The sequence below is a fragment of the Muscardinus avellanarius genome, assembly GCF_963383645.1.
Source record: "Muscardinus avellanarius genome assembly, chromosome: 21".
Classification (NCBI taxonomy): Eukaryota; Metazoa; Chordata; class Mammalia; order Rodentia; family Gliridae; genus Muscardinus; species Muscardinus avellanarius.
In genome coordinates, this window is record NC_137807.1 from 16,085,179 (window position 1) to 16,105,191 (window position 20,013).

The following is a 20,013-nucleotide window of genomic DNA, read 5'->3' on the forward strand; positions in this document are numbered from 1 at the left end:
GACCATCCTTGCTGCAGACAAGACCGACAGCTGTCCTGCCAGTGTGGCCAGACTGACTGGGCAGGCCGGGAGTGTCCCCTGCTCAGGCCCAGCCCTCTGGAAGTGCGGAGCGCCACAGCTGGTCCAAGGACTGTGGTGCTTGTCGTTGGCAGGACCTTGGTGCACGGTGGGTTAGTGCCTAGAAAGCCTGTCCCAGGTGATTGGAGAGCCCATCGTGGAGATAGGGCCAGCTCCGTGTCAACCCTGGACACTGTCCATTTCTCCTGCAGGAGAAGTCATTGAATTTTCTCAACTGTATCAGTAGCACAGTATTTTTGTATGAAAAGCAGGAGACTTCTGAACAGTAATTCATTTAATTGCAAGACATTTTGAAATAAAAAAAAAACAACTCATTGTAGCTTTGCATTAGGTTCCTGGAGGTGCCCCGAGACCTCCCTGGGGTGCACGTGGTCCTTTTTGAGCCGCTAGCGCAGCGCCCACCACAGGGCCTGGACACGTGCGATGCAGGCCCTGACGGGCTGGCGCTGGGCCTGGAGCTGCTCAGCCAGCTGCTGGATTTGCAGTTCCACCTGGGCGAGGGGACAGGCCTGTTGAGGCATGGCCGGGGGAGGGCGCGTGCCCAGGGCTGGCCGGGGTCTCACCTCTTCCAGCTCCTTCTGCACCCGCTGCTCTTCCTCCTGCTCCTCAGGCTGGGGCTCTTCCCGGCTCAGCTCCAGCCACCGACGCAGGCTGCTTGCTTGTCGCTGGAAGGACCTGAGGGCAGAACACCAGCTGCTCTCAGGGTGGGGACGCTCCCCATGGTACAGGGGCAGCCCAGGGACGCTGTACAACTGGGTTCCGTCCCCCGCCCTTTGTAACATTTTGACACACAGCCTTGCTCAGTTGCCTAGGCTGCCCTCAAACTTGGCTCAGCCTCCCAAGTAGATGGGATTAGAGGTGTGCACTGCCATGCCCAGCTTCAGGCTAGGTTCTTGGGGTCTTCTCTGTCTTGGGGAGCAACACATCAGCTAGTGCTGTTGTGGGGATGGGGTGGGGAGAGAAAGGTCTGGAAGGCCCTGCCTGAGCTATATGCCCTGGCCTGGGAGGCCAGCACTTGTTCCTCTCCCAGCCGCCTTCTCCTTCCCACAGCAACTCAGGTGGGCCACGTGGAGACCTGGGAAAAAGGGGACCCGTCCGTTTCCCTCAAATCTGAGGCCACTGCTCGTTGATGGTCTCTATACCCTGGGTGGCAGCAGGGCCCTACCAGGGTCTTACGGTTTATCCCCTACTGAAAGCAGGGCCGCCATGCCAGGCATAATGGTGCATGTAAATCCCAGTACTTGGGAGGCTGAGACAGGATGATCACAGGTTTGAGGACAGCCTCAGCAAGTTGTGAGACCAGCAAGACCCTGTTTCAAAATAAAAATAAGCCGAGTGTGGTGGCACACACTTGTAATCCCAGCATTTGGGAGGCAGAGACTGGAGGATGGCGGTTTGCAGACAGCCTCAGCTACTTAATGAGGCCCTTTCTTTGAAACTCAGTGAGACCCGGTTTCAAAATAAAGAATAAAAAATAGGGCTGGGGGGTGTAGCTTGGGGGTAGAACGCCCCTGGGTTCCATCCCCAGTGCCAAAGTTGGGGATAAAAACAGGGGCTCTGTCCCCATGTGAGGCCCACTTAGGCCTCCCTGAGCAGGGCCCGAAGGAGATAAAGATGCTACAGCTATAGCCACGGTGGTACCTGCTTGCAATCCCAGTGCTTGGGAGGCTGAGACAGGAAGATCGTAGGCTCAAGGACAGCCTTGACAACCTAGCCCATGGGGTACGGGCCTCACCAGAGGTTCTGCTTGGTGGTCTGGTAGTGCTGCAGCTGCTGCTGGATCCCCTCTAGCTCGGCCTCCAGGTCCATGTGGCCTGTGTCTACAGGGAAACAAGGGACCAGGGTGAGTGACTGGGCCATGTGACAGGAGCAGCCTACCCTAGCAGGTCCCTGGTCCTCACCTGCAGCTTCAGAGCCAAGGCCAGGCCCAGCCCCGGTGCCTGTGAAGTCCCCAGGGACGCGTAGATGGGGGCCAGGGCCGCTGGCCAGGGATGGGAGAGCCTGGGGCTTCAGCCTAGCAGTTGTTGGCTGTGCTGGAACCTGTGAAGGGAAAGGGGTGGACTCTGAGCTGGGTAGCCAGGGAGCAAGCTCCAAGTCCTCCTGTCTCACCATGGGTGTGGGGTGACCCCAGCCAGCTCACTGCAGGACCCGGCACAGTTAGCAAAGTCCCCCAGGCCACCCCACCCCACACAAGGGCTTCTTGCTGCCCGGCAGTTTCAAGCCTTCCTTCGCCTTCCACTCCACAGCGCGCTGAGCTCACGACCTTGGACTACAGTGGGCAGAGATCTCACAACCCTAGGACAGCTCTTCTGATCCCTCCCACGTCCCCTCCTGGGAGAGGGGGAGGGGGAGGGCCTGCCCTCCAGCACTGCCCACTCTCATCCCTGATAGCGGCAAGAACAAGGCTGTCCCGCCATGGCCAGCCAGGGACCTGGCTGTGCCCCCACGCTGCTCCCTCCCACCAGCTGCTTAGGTGGCCTGACCACGGGCTGTGCCCTCTGGGGCTCTCAGCCCCTGGCCACCCTGCAACTGCGCCCTGGACAGGGCCCTCTGTCGGCCCTCCCGTCCCTGCCATACTTTCTCCTTGGTGACCTCAGGGCTTCATCCTCAAGATCTCCAGCCCTGACCCCTTCCCCATCACTTTCCCAACTCCAACCTATTAGGGTCAAAAAGACTTTATCCAGAGCCAGGCCCAACTCTGGCTTCCTTTTCTTTTCTTTTTTCTTCTTCTTTTTTTTTTTGTTGGTTCTGGGGATGGACCCCCCCAGGGGCTTTCTACCTCCAGGCTATACCCCTAGACCTATTTTGTATTATATTTGGAAACAGTCTCACTAAGTTGCTGAGAGCCTCACTAAGTAGCTGAGGCTGGCTTGGAACCCACGCAATCTGCCTGTCTCTGCCTCCCAAGTACCACACCCAGCTTCAGCTTCCTTCTTTCTGCAGAACTCACCTTTTCCTGGTTACTCAGACCAGAACCCTGTGCATCCTCACGCTGAGCCCCTCCTTCCCTCCCTTCTCATCCACCACAGCAAGTGGCTGCGGCGACCAGGCCACCGGCACCTTTTGCCTGCATCAGCTCTCTGCCGCCCAGCACCCTGGGAGTCCAAGTTACAGACACATGGTGCCCTGCCAGAGTCCCACGTGACTTCCTCCATCTCCTAACTCCAAATTTCTCCCTGTGGTACCCAACCTGCGGGCTCTGCAGCTCCCACGGCCTGCGCATAGGCTTTTGGTTCTCAAGGACAGGACCATGGCAGGATGTGGCCTGTCCCCTGGCTTGGAGCGCAGGGGTGCCTACACTTGGGGAGGGAGCGAGCACCAGGGAGTTCCACAAACCGAGCTGAGCGGTAGGCAGGAGAAAGAGCAGCCGGCCTGGGGAGGACTCACCCTGGCTGGGGCTCCCACTCCGTAGGGCACGGAGGCTGGAGGCGGCGGCGGCAGCGCTGGGTCTGAGCCTGGCACGGGGGGCCGCTCGGGGCCAGGGGCCCTGTGTCGGGATTGGCCTGCTGGTTGGGCCTGTTCTGCAGGAGGCAGCTCAGACTGTGGGACTTCAAGTTTCTCAGATCTGAAGAACAAGAAGGAATGGGCCACCCACTCCAGGACCTTAGAAACACAGGTCCCAGGCAGCAGCGCCAGCGACTTTTGGGGCTCCACAACCACACACCTACCCCTGTCCTCCGAGGATGCCAGACCCTGGGGCCCTCTGGCTCTGCATGGTCTCCAGCAGGAAGTGTGGGCAGCGGGGCTGCTTCCTCGTGGAGCGGGTGGCCCTGCTAGAAAGCGGCCCAAGTCTGCACCGTGGGGGGCCCGAGGCCGCCTGGGGCCTCACCTATCCAGCTCCCCAGGGACACACAAGGCAAGGCCCTGCTCGGGTTGGCAGGTGCACGGGGCGGCCCGGCCTGGCGAGCACCCCGCACTCCCTGGGCGTGCCTGAGCTGCAGGGGCTTTACCAGCCTCCCAGCGCAGCAACCCAGGACACACGCACTCCCTCCACATCACTGAGCCGCTGCGTGGGGGCGGGATGGGCTCCCCTCCTGCTCACAGGACAGGCAGCGCTGGTCACTGGGAGTTGACACCCCTCAGCAAGGGGAGGAGGCCTGGGAACACCATCTAGGGAGGGAAAAGGAGGCCCCCAAAAGGGGTCTCTGATAGGGCCAGTGCCCGCTGTGCCCAGCAGCAGCTTGCTGTGTGTGCCAGTCAGGACAGGAGGGCCAGGAAGGTGTGGCAGGGAAGAGACGAGCATTTCCTGAGAAAAAGCGGGTCTGAAAACTGCTCCAGTCCCTGGAAGAGGCGAACCCAAGGGAGGAGAAGGGTCCAAGCAGCTCTGCTGTGTCTGGCCCGTCCGGCCCCTCCCAGGGCCAGGCTCCTCCTGTGCCATCCCAATTCTGGCTGCAGTGGGTGAGAAGGAAGGGGTGCAGTGGCCACTCACAGGTCTGGCAGGTGGGGCTCCCCGGCAGCTAGAACCAGGCTGCCTGGGAGCTGAGGGGCTTGTAATCTCCTGGTGCCCGGGGTGGCATCCCCAGCCCCAACATGGGCAGGAAGGAGACCCTCGAACGTCACTCTCCTGCTAGGCAAGGTGGTGGCCGGAGGCTGAGGCTCCCTGCCTGGGCCCAGCACCTTCTGTTTCCAGAGCTCGGCACAGCGGCAGACGGCACGGTGGAGGCTGCAGGCGGCCTGCAGCACAGCGGCCATTAGCTTCCACCCTGGCCCTCCCACCTGCTCCCCGAGGGGTACCCGGCCCACCTGGACCTGCTGCTGGGCTTGCAGCTGCTGCCGCAGGGCCTTGGCAGCAGCTGTGAAACGCAAGAGCCGCACGGCACCCTCCTGGAGGAGTCCCCGGTGGTAGGCCTGCACCGCCTGCTCCAGACGCGCCTTCTTCCGCCTCCTCTCGAGCACGAAGCCCAGCCATGCAGCCCAGGCCTTCAGGAGGGGCAGCAGGTGAGACCCAGGCCACAACCCACCCACCAAGCAGGCCCCGTCCTTCCCACAAGACAGCAGCAGCGGGGAACCCGTCACCTTCGCCTGCAGTGAGAAGGCCCAGAACCACAGGGCCCGCGCCGTGCTCCGCTGCTCCTGCCGCCTGGCTGCCAGCTGCGGGCCAGAAAGATGCAGTCACTCGGGCCACCTGGCCACACTGCCCCCGCTTCACCTGCCCAGCTCATCGCTCCCTCCGCGGCCGCCCTTCCTCCACCAAGGAGATTCATTGATCTGATCAATGAATCGTCCAGAAAGCCAGGGCTCCCAGGGGCAGGGCGGGAGGCTCGGGGAGGAGGCTGTGAGGACTTGGGGACAGAGGACGAGTGGAACGTGTGCGAGGCCTAGGCAAAGACTCAAAACATATTTCACATTATTTTCTAGATAGGGCACTGATGTCTTAAAGATAAACCTGGCCTTGGAGTGACCACAGAGGAGAGCTGCTGGAGCCGGGACACCACTGGCGGGTGAGGCAGGGCCCCGTCCCCGTCAAAGCCCTAACTACCCTGTGGGCCCCGGTCACCCACAGCCCAGGCCTCCGAGCCTCTCGAGTACTGGGACGACAGGTAGGGCAGCGGGGAAGAGTGCCAGCCCCCACCTGTTGCTGCCACTGGCGGAAGCAGGCCCTGAGGAGTCTGTGTGCCAGGAGCAGGGCTCCCTGCCTCTGCAGGAGCTGGGGAAAGAGCAAGCGCACAAGAATCAGGGGCCCCATGCCACGTCGCCCAGGGACTGTCCTGTTGCCAAGAGCCGTCCTGCCTGACGCCAAGGGCTCCTGCACAGACAGGAGGAGTCCAGGAGGCTCCATAGGCCCCAGCTCTGGCGTGCCAGGCAGAGCCAGGTTTCTCTCTGGAACCATCATCCCCCTGTGGAGGCCCACGGCCATGAGGGGCCCAGGCTGGTCTTCAGGGGCGGAGCGTCCTGGCCTCACCCATTTCCTGGCACAGCGCAGGTGGTACGCCTTCCAGCGCCGCAGCCCTTCTAGCAGCAGCTGCTGGCGCCAGTGCTGGGCCGCTCTCGCCAGCTGGGCTCTCTGCAGGGTTGCGGTCTGGCTGTGGTCCCGCCAGTGCTGGAACCAGGTCTGGAGGCAACCTAGGGCAGAGGGGTCCAGCGGCCCTTCTGTGGGACCCAAGGGATGGCACCACGGGGAAGGGCCCTGGTACAAGACTCAGTGTCCAGCCAGCCCCAGCACGACTGGGTAGGTGGCAAAGCGCTCACCAGCTGAACCCCGGGCTCTGCGAGCAGGGACTGTGTTCTGGCCCCTGCATTTTACTTTTTGTGGAATTGGGGGTAGAAACCCGGGGCTTTCTACCTCTGAGCTACACTCTCAGCCCTATTTTTATTCTTTATTTTGAAACAGGGTCTCACTAAGTTGCAGAGGGCCTCACTAAATAGCTGAAGTTGGCCATAAACCTGTGGCTCCTGTCTCAGCCTCCCAAGCGCTGGGATGACAAGCGTGTGTCACAACACCCAGCTACATTTTGTGTTCTTCCTTGGTGAAATTTTCTTGAGACCCCAGAGGAGAGTAGATACTGGGGATACTGGGGCACTCACTGCCTCCCAGATGATGAGCCCAGGGCCCGCCACAGCCGCACTGCTCGCAGCCTGGGTGCGGCTTTGAGCAGCTAACGAACCCCCTATGCAGCCTCGAAAGGCAGGGCTACAGACCCAGCGTACAAATGAAGGAGCAGATGGCAGGCCTGCTGAGGCCACGCGGCCAGGCACAGGCCCTTGTCTTAGACCTATTTTATAGGCTATTTGGAAACAGGGTCTCACTAAGTAGCTGAGGCTGGCCATGAACCTGGGACCCTCCTGGCTCCACCTCCCAAGTGTGGGGATTACAAGCGTGCGCCACCACGCCCGGCTTCCTTTTAAGCTTTTTATCTTGAGACAGTCATGCTTAATTGCCTGCTAGCCTGTATCATGCAATCCTCCTGCCTCAGCTCCCTCGTAGCTAGGATTACGGGTGTGTGCTGCTTTTGTTTGAGACAAGGTTCCATCACATGGCGCAGGCTGGCTCCCAACTCCTGGGCTCAAGGGATCCTTTGCCTCAGCCTCCCTAGTGCCTGGGGCAGCAGATACATGGCAGCACACCCAGAAAGCCTGCATTTGGGGGGATCTACTGGAGACTGAACCCAGAGGTGGGTGTTCTGTTCTGAACTATACCCTGGCCCCTTTCTCAGTTTTTATTTTGAAACAGGGTCTAAGCTGTCTAGGCCTGGAGCTGGGTGAGAAGACAGGTCCCCACAGGTCTCTTCCACGCCTCTGCATCTCCCTGCCCAGACTGTCTTTCTGAAGATGTTTACACAGCGGGGGCGGGAGCAGGGCTTCCTGTGGCGGACTCAACAGGTCATGGTCCCTGGACATACATGTGAGGGTCCTGACACTGCAGGGCTCACCAGACAAGCAGCAGCCTCACCGGAGGGGCTTTCCAATCAAGAAAACTGCCTCCGAAGCCGGGCGTGGGGGCGCACTTGCAATCCCAGAACGGGGGAGGCTGACACGGGAGGACTGCAGGTTCGAGGACAGCCTCAGCAAGTAGTTAGACTCTCATCAACCTAGTGAGACCCTATTTCCAAATAAAAATAAAATAGGGCCAGGGGTGTAACACAGAGGTAGAGTTCATTAAATAAAAGACACTTCTCCCCAAGCCCAACACCCCTCCACTCTGGCTTTGCTTCTCCTTCCAGCGGAGCTCAGGCTTGGCCTCTCGCGGTCAGAGACCACTTGGGAGTCTGCTGGGAGGGAAACGGGGACACGGCGGGTTGCGCAGGCCCACAGGCGCGTCCTTCTGGAACCTGAGTGTGAGCTTATTGAGGAACGGGCTTAGCGTGGGTGAGATCCCGTCACGCTGGGGAAGGGAGGCCCTGAATCTATCCTGCCCAGTGTTCTAGAAGAGGCCCAGAGGGTGGGGCACATGCTATAATCCCCAAACCTGGGAGACTGAGACGCGGGATCACAGGTTTGAGGGCAGCCTCAGCAACTTTGATCCCTTAGCAATTTAGCAAGTCTGTAGGCCTGGGGGTATAGCTCAGAGGTAGAATGCTTCTGGGTTCAGCCTCCAATATGAAGAAGGAAGGGAGAGAGAGAGGAGGAGGATGGAGCCCAGAAACACAGGAGATGGCCACCCACAGCAGGAGGCTGGGGATGAGACGTGTCCACGAGCCCCGGTGCATGCAGAGCGCCACGAGCGGGCAGGGAAAGGTCCCTGCACAGCCCCTAGGTCGGCCCTGCACACACCCTGACTCCTGGGGCACAGCACCGGTGCTGTCTGAGCTCAGGGAGACAGATGGTGGGGGCCAGGGAACCTGCCCCCCTTCCGCAACTCGGCACCCATCACAGGCTCTGAGCAGGCCTGGCTTCCAGGGCCACTCACCCCTCTCCAGCACCCTCCGGGCCTCCCTGAGGGCATCTGCCTCCCGCTGTCGGTAATAGATCCGCACCGTTGCCTCCAGACGCCACTGGGCCAGGACCTGCAGGCAGGTGGAACAAAGGAGGACCACATGTGTCCTCACTCGGGCCTGCGACAGTGGCCAGGGAGGCAAGGCAAGTGGCTGGACTGGGCTCTGGGCGTGTTCCAGGCCGGGCCTGCCACCTGGCCAGACCACCACGGGGCCCAGGACTGCTGCAAGCCCCTCGCCTCACAGGATGCCCCAGGGCAGGGACTTCCCTGTCACAGCCTTAGTGCTTACATGGGCTTGAATTCTATTACCATTTTTATGTGCATGTGGGGGGTACTGAGGATCGAACCCAGGAGCATTCTGCCTCCCAGCTACACCTGCAGACCTGTATTTTCTGTTTATTTGCAAGAAACAGGGCTTTGCTAGGTTGCTGAGGGTCTCACTAAGCTGCTGACTGTCTTTGTTTCCCAAGTACCAAGATTACAAAAATGTATGACCACGCCTGGCTCGATTCTTTCTGAAACAGAAGTGATACCCTACATACACTTTTTCCTATAAGAGAAACACAAGAAATCACAGTAACACCTTAAAAAGAAGTCAGGCCAGGTATGGTGGCGCACACTTGTAATCTCAGTACTTGGGAGGCTAAGACAGGACGATTGCAGGTTCGCAGCCAGCCTTAGCTACCTTAGGCCCTCTACAACTCAGTGAACCCTGTTTCAAAATAGAGAATAAGCCGGGCGTGGTGGTGCACACTTGTAATCCCCACGCTTGGGAGGTGGAGACAGGAGGATCACGCTGGCTTAAGAGACCCTGTTTCCCAATTAAAAAAAAAATAAAATAAAAAATTGGGCTGGGGCCGGGCGTGGTGGCGCACGCTTGTAATCCCCGCGCTTGGGAGACAGAGACAGGAGGATCGCGCAGGTTCGAAGCCAGCCACGCGCTGGCTTAGAAGACCCTGTTTCCAAGTAAAAATGTAAAAATGGGTCTGGGAGTGTAGCCCGGAGGTAGAAGTAGAAGGGCTTCCAGGAACTCCATTTACCACAAAAAAAAAAAAAAAAAAAAAATTGGCCTGGGGGTGTACACAGAGGTAGAATGCCCTGGTTTAATTCTACTACCAAAAAAAAAAAAAAAGTTGGGCAACCAGGGGAAGCCCTGCCTCTGCTCCACAAAGGTCATCAAGTCCAGTCTCAGCAAAGCCTCCAATGAAGCCCTGAAGCCAAGCTGAGTCTCCTCTCCGTCCCAGAGCAAGGGATTGCCCGGGATGGCTTCGGAGCTACACCTTCAGCCCTTTGATATTTTATTTTATTTATTTTTAATTTTTTTTTTTTTTTTTTTTTGGTGGTACTGGGGTTCCTGGAAGCCCTTCTATCTCCGGGCTACACTCCCAGACCTATTTTTACATTTTTATTTGGAAACAGGGTCTCCTACGCGGCTGGTTTCGAACCTGCGCGATCCTCCTGTCTCTGCCTCCCAAGCGCAGGGATTACAAGCGTGCGCCACCACGCCCGGCTGATATTTTATTTTAAAACAGGGTCTCACTAGGTTGAGAACCTCACTATTTTTGAGGCTGTCCTCAAACTTGCGATCCTCCTGTTTCAGCCTCCCAAACACTGGGATTACAGGGGTGCACCAACCACGCCCAGCTCAGCACCCTTTAGTGTGTGTGTGAACTGCAGGTGTGCACCCTGCCCGCTCAGTACCCTTTTCTAACAGGCAAGGAAATGAAAGCTCAGTGACCCTAGTCCATGGTTCCTCCAGTGGAAAGTCCCACATGTGAGGAAAGGCTGTTTCTGATAAGAGCTGGCTCGCTGACTGTGCCCCATTTTTATTGAAGGGCTACAGGTTCATGACTCAGTGAAAGCACGGCCACCTCCAGACACGGACGTGTGTGGGCTGGAGGTGACTCATTGTTAGCGTTCCTGGTTCAGTGCTAATCTCTACCCCCTAAGCCCCACCTAGAACATGGTCCCTAAACCCCTGGGCGGCCAGCTGGCCTCCTGTGCCTCACCTTGGAACACACGGTCCTTCTGTAGTGGGCGCTGGCTTGGGAGGCTTTCCTGGCCTCGTCTGCACGGGCTACGGCGTTCTCTCTCCAGCGACGGAAGCCCCACCTACAGGTGCCGGGCCAGGCGAGGGCGGGTGAGCGGGATGGAGACCCGAGAGGCTTCCACCCCACGCCAAGGACGCTGTGCCTCTGGCCATCCCACGGACACCCAAGCTGAGGCTCCCATCTGCACCCAACAAGCAGGGCTGAGCCCCGGCTGTGCCGGACAGAGGTGAGCACCGGGAGACGGCGGTGCGTGGGCCTGAACACCAGGTCCCCAGAGCCCAGGGTCAAAACCCTGGACAAGGACACAGGGAACAGCAGAGCCATAACCGACTGATGACAACACAGGTGATTCACAGCGATGAGAGAAATACAGACAGAGAAGCCAGGAGAGGGACACCCCGACTAGACCTGAGCCAGGAGAGGAGAGGGACACCCCGACTAGACCTGAGCCAGGAGAGGAGAGGGACACCCCGACTAGACCTGAGCCAGGAGAGGAGAGGGACACCCCGACTAGACCTGAGCCAGGAGAGGAGAGGGACACCCCGACTAGACCTGAGCCAGGAGAGGAGAGGGACACCCCGACTAGACCTGAGCCAGGAGAGGAGAGGGACACCCCGACTAGACCTGAGCCAGGAGAGGAGAGGGACACCCCGACTAGACCTGAGCTAGGAGAGGAGAGGGACACCCCGACTAGACCTGAGCCAGGAGAGGAGAGGGACACCCCGACTAGACCTGAGCCAGGAGAGGAGAGGGACACCCCGACTAGACCTGAGCTAGGAGAGGAGAGGGACACCCCGACTAGACCTGAGCCAGGAGAGGAGAGGGACACCCCGACTAGACCTGAGCTAGGAGAGGAGAGGGACACCCCGACTAGACCTGAGCTCACTCAAGAGGAAGCTCTTTTTTTTTTTTTTGGTACTGGGGATTGAACCCAGTGACATCCTACCTCTGAGCTACACCCCAGCCCTATTTTCTTTTTATTTTGTTTATTTTTTATTTTATTTTATTTTTAGTGGTTCTACGGGTGGAACCCAGATGCTTTCTACCTCCGGGCTATACTCCCAGACCTATTTTTTATATTTTATTTGGAAACAGGGTCTCACTAAGTTGCTGAGAGCCTCACTAAGTAGCTGAGGCTGGCTTCGAACCTGCGCGATCCTCCTGTCTCAGCCTCCCAAGCGCGGGGATTACAAGTGTGCGCCACCACGCCCAGCTTTCTTTTTATTTTGAAACAGGGTCTCGCTAGGTTGAGGAGGGTCTCGCTACTTGCTGAGGCTGGCTTTGAACTTGCAATCCTCCTGTCTCAGCCTCCCAAGGACTGGGATTACTGGCGTGTACCACTATGCCTGGCTGTGAGGCCTTCTCTTCTACTCTCAATGACCGTAAGGGGCTTTATGGGACACCAGAGGATTTTCACAAGGTCCTCAGCCAACAGGCCACCTGGAACAGCGAACACTGCATAACACTAAGAAAAAGGAAGGGGATGAGGGAGGCCATGGGGGAGCCAGGACCCGCCAGGAGGGCCAGCCAGGGAAAGTCGCAGCTGGTTCCAGAGGGCTGCGAGGTCACTCAAGAGGCAGCCAAGAGGGGACTGCCTGGGAACTGGCAAGAAAAGGGGTCCAGGCAAGAGGTGAGGTAGCGTTCACATGGGCTGGAGCGCAGGGACCAGGCGCCGGGAGGCCGAGGCCTGGCCACGCGAGGACCAACCGCATCCCCATCCTGACCAGGAGACCCCGAGCCAGGCAGCCTCCCACCACGCCCACCCGGAGCGGAGGGGGACTCACCGGAGCAGCTGCTGGCTGTGCTGGCGCTCCCGGGCCGCCACCTCCTGCAGGACACTCCGCACCGTGCCCTGGTAAGCCTGCGGGGCCGGGACGATGGAAGCCACCTTTGAGCCACATCCTTGTCCCAGCGCAACCTCAGGGGAGTTTATGGTAGGGCTGCCTACGATGCTACAGGGCAGGCAGAGGCCCCGGCCAGGCCCTCACTACAGGGTAGACCCTGGGCCCCTGTGCAGGAGCTGTTTTCCCTGAAAGGCCAGGGCCCACTCGCCTCTTGTCTCCACTCTGCCCAGCAAGGAGCCAGGGCCCTGATAAGTAGTCAAGCTATTTGGGAAGGACAGGACGGAATGAAAAATCTCCAGACACCTCCGCCCTCACAGCAAACCTGGCGCGAGGGGCAGCTCCTACCAGCCACTTCTGCAGCGCCCGGTGCAGCGTGGCGCGCTGGCCATGCTGGTCCGCCAGCACCAGCTTCTGCTGCTCGGCCACCCGCAGGACCACGCACTGGGGACAGAGAGAGGCCCAAGGAGGGAGGGCCCAGGGGCCCCGACGGGCTCCACTTTATATTCCATTTTTGTTTATTTTGGTACTTGGTATTGAAACCGGGGGAGTTCTACTTCTGAGCTATACCCCCAGTCCTATTTTAATTTGGAAACAGGGTCTCACTAAGTTGCTGAGAGTCTACCTAAATTGTTGAGGCTGGCATCAGACCCACAATTCTCCTATCTCAGTCTCCCAAGTATTGGGATAAAAGGTATACACCAATATGCCTGACATACTTATTTTTTTTGTCATACTGGGGATTGAACTATGGGGCATTTTACCTCTAAACTATACCCTCAAACCATTTTTTGGGGGGGTCTACTAGGGATGGAACCCAGAGGCATTCTATCTCTGAGCTACATCCGCAGCCCTATTTTATTTTTTTTTATTTTGAAACAGGGTCTCACTACGCTGTGAAGTGCCTTACTAAGTTGCCGAGGCTGGCCTTGAACCTGTGATCTTCGTGTCTCAGCCTCCCAAGTACAGGGGATTATAGCCATGCACCCCCATACCCAGCTTTATGTTTTGCTTTGAAAGAGGGTCTCACTAGTTTGTTGAGTCTTGCTAAGTTGCTGAGTCTATCCTCAAACCTGGAAACCTTCTGTCTTACTTATTTATGACACTAAGAATTTAATCTAGGGATACTCTAACTCTGAGCTACACCCCAGCACTCTATCTTCTTTCTTTCTTTCTTTCTTTCTTTCTTTCTTTCTTTCTTTCTTTCTTTCCCTATTTTTCTTTCTTGAGACAGGGTCTCACCAAGTTGCAGAGGGCCTTGCCAAGGTGCAGAGGCTGGCCGCAAACCTGCTACTCTCCTGTCTCGGACTCCTAGGTAGTGGGATTACGGGAGTGAGGCACCAGGTCCTGTTTAAGTCTCCATCTGCGTGAGGACCTGTAAGGTGCTTCACTTCCCAGAGCCCCGGTCTCCTCTATAAACACACAGCCTGGGTTTTATGAGATGGGGATGGGGGCGCCTGACTTGTGGCCGGGGTTCCGGTGTCAGCTTAAACACTTCATACGCTCGGTGGGGTGCCTATAAATGCTTCAGATAAGAACAGCCAGCACCTAAAAGAACAAGGAGCCCCGAGCCAGGCGCCTCGCAGGTGAGCGGCCTCCCCTCCTCTCCTCCCCCACCGCTCAGCCATCTGTCCGCTGAGTCACACGGACACGACTCCACCTGTGCAGAAGCCATGGCGGTGCTGTTGCGAAGGCTCACCTCCCTCCACCTGCTCCAGGCCCATCGCAGGAGCCGCGCCGAGTGGAGCGCCGCAGCCCGCGCCCGGCCAGTCCTCCTGCAGGGAGACAGGCGAGCTCAGCCACGCAGCCCGGGGCCTCCCTGTGCGGTCCCGACCCCTGCGTAGTGGGAAGTTGTGGGGGGAGTCGAGACTCGGAGGGCTGAGGCTCTTTTTCCCAGAAAGATGCACATATGGCCAACGTTTGGCATACAGCTCCTCAGGCCTCAGGCGGCCTGGAGCTCGCGCGTGGGCAGGCAGGCTAAAGCCCATGCGGGGAAGGAGATGAACGCAGCCGGGCAGCGAGATCCCAAGTGTGGGACAGAGAGACACCAGGGCAGGACGGGCTCCGCAGGGACGCGGTGGCCTGCCCTGGCCCTGGCCGCCGCGGGACAGTGATGACCACACTGCCCACAGCCACAGCATGGTCACTTCCTATGTGTCTCCACTTATATACAGATGTCCTCTGATGGACAGGTCCTCCAGGAGCCAAGCAACACTTTTTTGGAGTGTACCAGGGATTAAACCCAGAGGCAAGCTACCTCCAAGCTATACTCCCAGCCCTGTTTATTTTTTATTTTGAAACAGGGTTTCACTGTTTCAGGAGGCCTCACAAAATGGCTAGGGCTGGTCTTGAACCTGTGATCTCTCTCAGCCTTCCAAGTACTAGGATTACAGGCACACGCCACCGCTTCTGTCCCAGCTGGAATCGTGAGGCAGGAGTGCCACAAGGCACCCCAAGCCCGGCCACACCTCAGAGTGAACCTCTGTAACTCAGCCAGTCTAGGCTAACACAGCTGAGCAGGTGCTTGGGGCTGCCGGTGCCACTGTGTCTCAGCTGGCCTGGGCCGGGAAGGGGCTCCGGGATGAACCCAGCCACTCACTCTGTTCTGAGCCCTTGGGCACGCTCCCTCCACACGCAGAAAGCCTTGCTGAGCCGCCCGTGCTGGTGGTGGGCGCAGGCCACCGCTTGCCGCTCCCGATCCTGGCGACACCCCAGCGCCCGCTGGTGCCATGTGGACCAAGACCTACGCAGAAGCTGCTGCTCCGCCTGCAGGGTGGCCTGAGGCAGCCCAGTGGGAGAACAGAGCCGGTCATATGGGAGGTAGGAATGGGAGCCGGGGAGATTCTCCAGATCACGGAAAATGACCACGGCAGAAGAAAAGGACATGCGTGAGTTGTCCTGGCGCAGGAGCCATCTGTCAACTCCGCTAACAACGGACATAGACGTTCTGACCCTGCTGCAGGCTCCTGAGCTGCAGCGTGGCCCGGGAGGGGACTCAGCACGGGCCCCACTTCCAAGACCCGCCTCAAGGGCAGCGGCGTACCATTCTCTCTGCCAAGCGGTTTTCTCGATGCTGAAACATCTTCTGCCACCAGATAGAGAATACCTGCTTCTCGAATGTCGCCCTAAACCAAGGAACAAGAAAAAGCGAATAGTAGCAAGGCTTTTAAAAGCAAAAATCCAAGAAGGGCAAGGTGGCACACATTTGTAATCCCAGCATTCAGGAGACTGAGACAAGAAAATCGCGGTTAACTCGATGAGGCCCTGCTTCAGAATAAAGAATAAAAAATGGGGCTGGGGTTGTAGCTCAGAGGTAGAATGCCTGAGTTCCATCCCCAGTACCGCAAAAAAAAAAAAAAAAAAAGCAAAAATCCAACAAAATTACAAGTTCCAAATAATTGAGCTTTTCCTTAAAAGGTCAGATGCAGGAGAAAGGAAAGGAAAAAGAAGGGAGAGAAATTCAAACATTAAGAAAGAGTAACAGCCGGGTATGGTGCACATGCATGTAATCCCAGCATTTGGGAGGCTGAGACAGGAAGATCACAGTTCACAGACAGGCTCAGCTACTACTTAGTGAGGCCCTTTACAACTCAGTGAGACCCTGTTTCAAAATAAAGAATACAAAATAGGTCTGAGGCTGTAGCTTGGAGGTAGAATGCCCCTGGGTTCCATTCCCAGTACTGGAAAAAAAAAAAAAAAAGCAGCATTGGGTGTGGTGGCGCACACTTGTAATCCCAGTACTTGTGAGGCAGTGACAGGAGGATCACAAGTTCACAGCCAGTCTCAGCTACTTAGCGAGGCCCTCTGCAACTCAGTGAGACCCTGTTTCAAAACAAAGAATAAGCTGGGCATTCAGGAGGCTGAGATAGGAGGATCTAGGTTCACGGCCAGCCTCAGCTACTTAGTGAGGCCCTCTGCAACTCAGTGGGACCCTGTTTCAAAATAAAGAATTTAAAAATAGGGCTGGGGGTATTGCTCAGAGATGGAATGCCCCTGGGTTCCATCCCCAGTACCACAAAAAACAAAACAAAAAGAATAAGCCAGGTGTGGTGGCGTGTACTTTTAAATAATAAAATATAGAAAAAAGCCAGGCGTGGTGGCGCATGCTTGTAATCCCAGCATTTGGGAGGTGGAGACAGGAGGATCACAGTTCGCAGACAGCCTCAGCTACTTAGTGAGGGCCTCTGCAACTCAGTGAGACCCTGTTTCAAAATAAAGAATAAAAAATAGGGTAGGGGAATAGCTCAGAGGTCGAATGCCCCTGGGTTCCATCCCCACACCCGCAAAAAAAAAAAAAAAAGAATAAAATAGGGCTGGGGATGTATCTCAGAGGTAGAGTGCTCGAGTTCAATCCCCAGTACTGGAAAAAAAAAAATAGTAACAACGGGGCGTGGTAATGCGTGCCTGTAATCCCAGTACTTGGGAGGCTGAGACAGAAAGATCTCAGGCTTGAGACCAAACTCAGCAACTCAGCAACCTGGTGAGATCCTGTTTCCAAAACAAAAAATTAAAAAAGAGTCGGGGAAGCCGGGCGTGGTGGCGCACGCTTGTAATCCCTGCGCTTGGGAGGCTGAAACAGGAGGATCGCACAGGTTCGAAGACAGCCTCTGCTACTTAGTGAGGCTCTCAGCAACTTAGTGAGACCCTGTTTCCAAATAAAATAGAAAATAGGCCCAGAAGTAGAAAGCCTATGGGTTCCACTCCCAGTACCACCAAAAAAAAAAAAAGTCGGGGAGCTCAAAGGTAGAATGACCCTGAGTTCAATTCCCAGTACCAAAATAAATAAATAACAATAAACCCCCCAAATAAAAACCCAACATTTCCTCAGTTATTTATGGGGGGAAAAGCCCAGCTTTTAATAGAACGAGAAAAACACAGGCTGAGACCCCAGCTCTTCATCAGCTGTAAAATGTAACAGCAAAAGCCTTTCTAGAGCCCACCCGGCGGCTGCCCGTACACCGACACCCAGGAACCAGACTCCTGGCCAACTGGGCAGATCTGAGGCAGCGCCTCAGATCCGGAGCATTCTATCTCTGAGCTATCCCCCTAGTCCTAGTTTTTAATTTTTTGAGTTGCTGACAGTCTTGCTAAGTTGCTGAGGCTGACCTCGAACCTGAGATCCTCCTGTCTCAACCTCCCAAGTACAGGGATTACAGGCATGTGCCACAACGCCCGGCCAGGAACATCGGTATTACAGGTAATATGGACAGGCAGGTGGGAACCGCTGCTCTGTCACCACTGCCTAGGCCGACTTGCTCTCCACGGCCACAGCAAGCCCTGCGAGGGAAGGGCTGGCCATCCAGCTGCCAGGCCCGGGGGCCACACACTGGCCAAGCCAGGAAGACCACTGCTGGGTGCCAGGGAGATGGCTCCGTTGGCCTTCAATAAAGCAGATACACCACTCAAAGGCGTTCCACTTCCAGGCAAGACACAGCCTCTGTGCTGGACTGCCTCCCCGCCAGTCTGAAGCAGCAGTTTGTAGACACTGGGAATAGGAACAAATTCTAATGCCCGAGAGAGATGAAGCCTGAACCGTGAGCCTCTAGGTGGCCCAGTGCCGAGGGTGGTAGCCAAGCAGAACACGATGGCCTCACCACGCGGAGGAAGCAAAGGTGGGGGTTAACACCTGCAATCTCAGCCCCTGGGAGGCTGAAACAGAAGGATCACAGGTTCCTGGCCAGCCTCAGTGACTCAGGGAAACCCTCAGCAACTTAGCAAGACCCTGTTTCAAAACAGAAGTAAAAAGCGGGGCCAGGCGTGGTGGCTCATGCTTGTAATCACAGCATTTGGGAGGCTGAGACAGGAGGATGGCAGTTCAAGGCCAGCTTCAGCTACTACTTAGTGAGGCCCTTTGCAACTCAGTGAAACCCTGTTTCAAAATAAAGAATGGCTGGGCGTGGTGGCGAATGCTTGTAGTCCCCTGGCTTAGGAGGCAGAGACAGGAGGATCGTGCAGGTTCGAAGCCAGCCTCTCTGGCTTAAGAGACCGTTTCCAAATAAAAATATAAAATAGGTCTGGGAGTGTAGCCCAGAGGCAGAAGGGTTTCCAGGAATTCCAGTACCACCAAAAATAAATAAATAAACAAACAAATAAATAAATAAATAAAAATAAAGAATAAAAAATAGGGCAGGGGGTATAGCTCGGAGGCAGAAAGCCCCTGGGTTCCATCCTCAGTACTGCAAAATAAATAAATAAATAAAATAGGGCTGGGGGTGTAGCTCAGAGGTAGAATCTCCAGGTTTAATCCTCAGTACGGAGAAAAAGAAAAAAAGGGGAAAAAAAGGCAATGGAAAACTTGAGGGTAAAGTTTTCTTCTTAGTTTTTATTTGCTTATCTGTGGGGCAGAAGGGACAGGGATTGAACCCAAGGGCATTCTACCTCCAAACCATATTCCCAGCCCTTTTTATTTTCAAATGGTTTTGCTAGGTTGCTGAGTCTTGCTAAATTGTTGAGGTTGACCTCAATCCCATGATCTTCCATTCCTGGCTTCTTAACTGGAGGAGGGGATACTGGGGATTTAACACAGGGACATTCTACCTCTAAGCCATGTCTGCAGCACTTTTTTATTTTTTTGTTTTGAAATAGAATCTCGCTAAGTTGTTGAAAGTTTCCCTAAGTTGCTTAGGCTCGCCTCAAACCTGCGATCCTTCTGTCTCAGCCGCCCAAGTACTGGGATTGCAAATGTTTGCTACTATACCTGCCTTCCATTTATTTTTTGATTTTGAAACAGGGGCCTGCTAAGTTGCTGAGGCTAGGCTCAAATCACCCTTTTCCAGCCTCCCAAGTGCCAGGATTATAGGCGTGCACCAAAGCTCCTGGCTGAAGACAGACATTTATTTCATTCTTAACTTGCTAAATCATATCAATGTATGAACATTTACCTGCCATGTAATCACAAATCAAACCACTTCTGAGTCGGGCGTGGTGGCGCACGCTTGTAATCCCAGCATTCGGGAGGCTGAAACCGGAGGATCGTGGTTCACGGACAGCCTCAGCTACTTAGTGAGGCCCTCTGCACCTCAGTGACACCCAGTTTCAAAATAAAGAATAATAAAAAAAAAATTCTGGACCCATGAAGGATCATTAGAATTTTTTTTAACGCATCTGAGGATGGGACCCAGGGGCATTCAATCTCTGAGCTACACCCCCAGCCCTATTTTTTATTCTTTATTTTGAAACCTGGTCTCATTGAGTTGCAGAGGGCCTCACTAAGTAGCTGAGGCTGTCCGTGAACTGCGATCCTCGTCTCAGCCTCCCGTACACTGAGATTACAAGCGTGCGCCTCCACGCCCGGCTGGATCGTTGGGATTTTGTGCGGGGGCACTCTGCTAATATTTCACATTGTCCTCCCATTAGTTTTCATGATGAACCATGAGTCAGGGACGATTGTAAAATCATCTCCCCTTTGCATTTGAGGAGACAGACTCTGTGAGCAGCCTGCCTAAGGTCACGGGCGGTGAGACAGCAGGACAAAGGTCTGAACTCAGACTGCCAATTAATTACTCAGCTCCCTCACAAACCAGGACTGCAGCCAGGAACCTAAAAACAAGAGGGTGAATGCCCCGGGTTCCATCCCCAGTACCGCAAAAAAAAAAAAAAAAAAAGGTCCAACCATGGAAATGGTATGAAACATGGGTCTTCACAGCCCTTCAAGCCTCCTGGTACCTGC

General features: G+C 56.0%; 1 protein-coding gene across 1 annotated transcript in view; it reads right to left on the reverse strand.

Moving 5' to 3' along the window:
• Positions 1 to 464: 464 nt before the first annotated feature.
• Positions 465 to 20,013, reverse strand: part of SFI1 (SFI1 centrin binding protein) — a gene marked incomplete at both ends in the record, with an annotated part of 72,150 nt that continues 52,601 nt past the window's right edge. Inside the window, 21 exon segments of the mRNA XM_080717781.1 lie at positions 465 to 569; positions 642 to 753; positions 1,814 to 1,892; positions 1,980 to 2,118; positions 2,455 to 2,462; positions 3,139 to 3,173; positions 3,466 to 3,643; positions 3,747 to 3,777; positions 3,779 to 3,848; positions 4,508 to 4,752; positions 4,822 to 4,998; positions 5,095 to 5,169; positions 5,651 to 5,725; positions 5,981 to 6,141; positions 8,426 to 8,522; positions 10,462 to 10,564; positions 12,288 to 12,364; positions 12,693 to 12,788; positions 14,044 to 14,119; positions 14,944 to 15,122; positions 15,388 to 15,469. Of these exon segments, the coding sequence (XP_080573907.1) occupies positions 465 to 569; positions 642 to 753; positions 1,814 to 1,892; positions 1,980 to 2,118; positions 2,455 to 2,462; positions 3,139 to 3,173; positions 3,466 to 3,643; positions 3,747 to 3,777; positions 3,779 to 3,848; positions 4,508 to 4,752; positions 4,822 to 4,998; positions 5,095 to 5,169; positions 5,651 to 5,725; positions 5,981 to 6,141; positions 8,426 to 8,522; positions 10,462 to 10,564; positions 12,288 to 12,364; positions 12,693 to 12,788; positions 14,044 to 14,119; positions 14,944 to 15,122; positions 15,388 to 15,469 (2,200 nt within the window).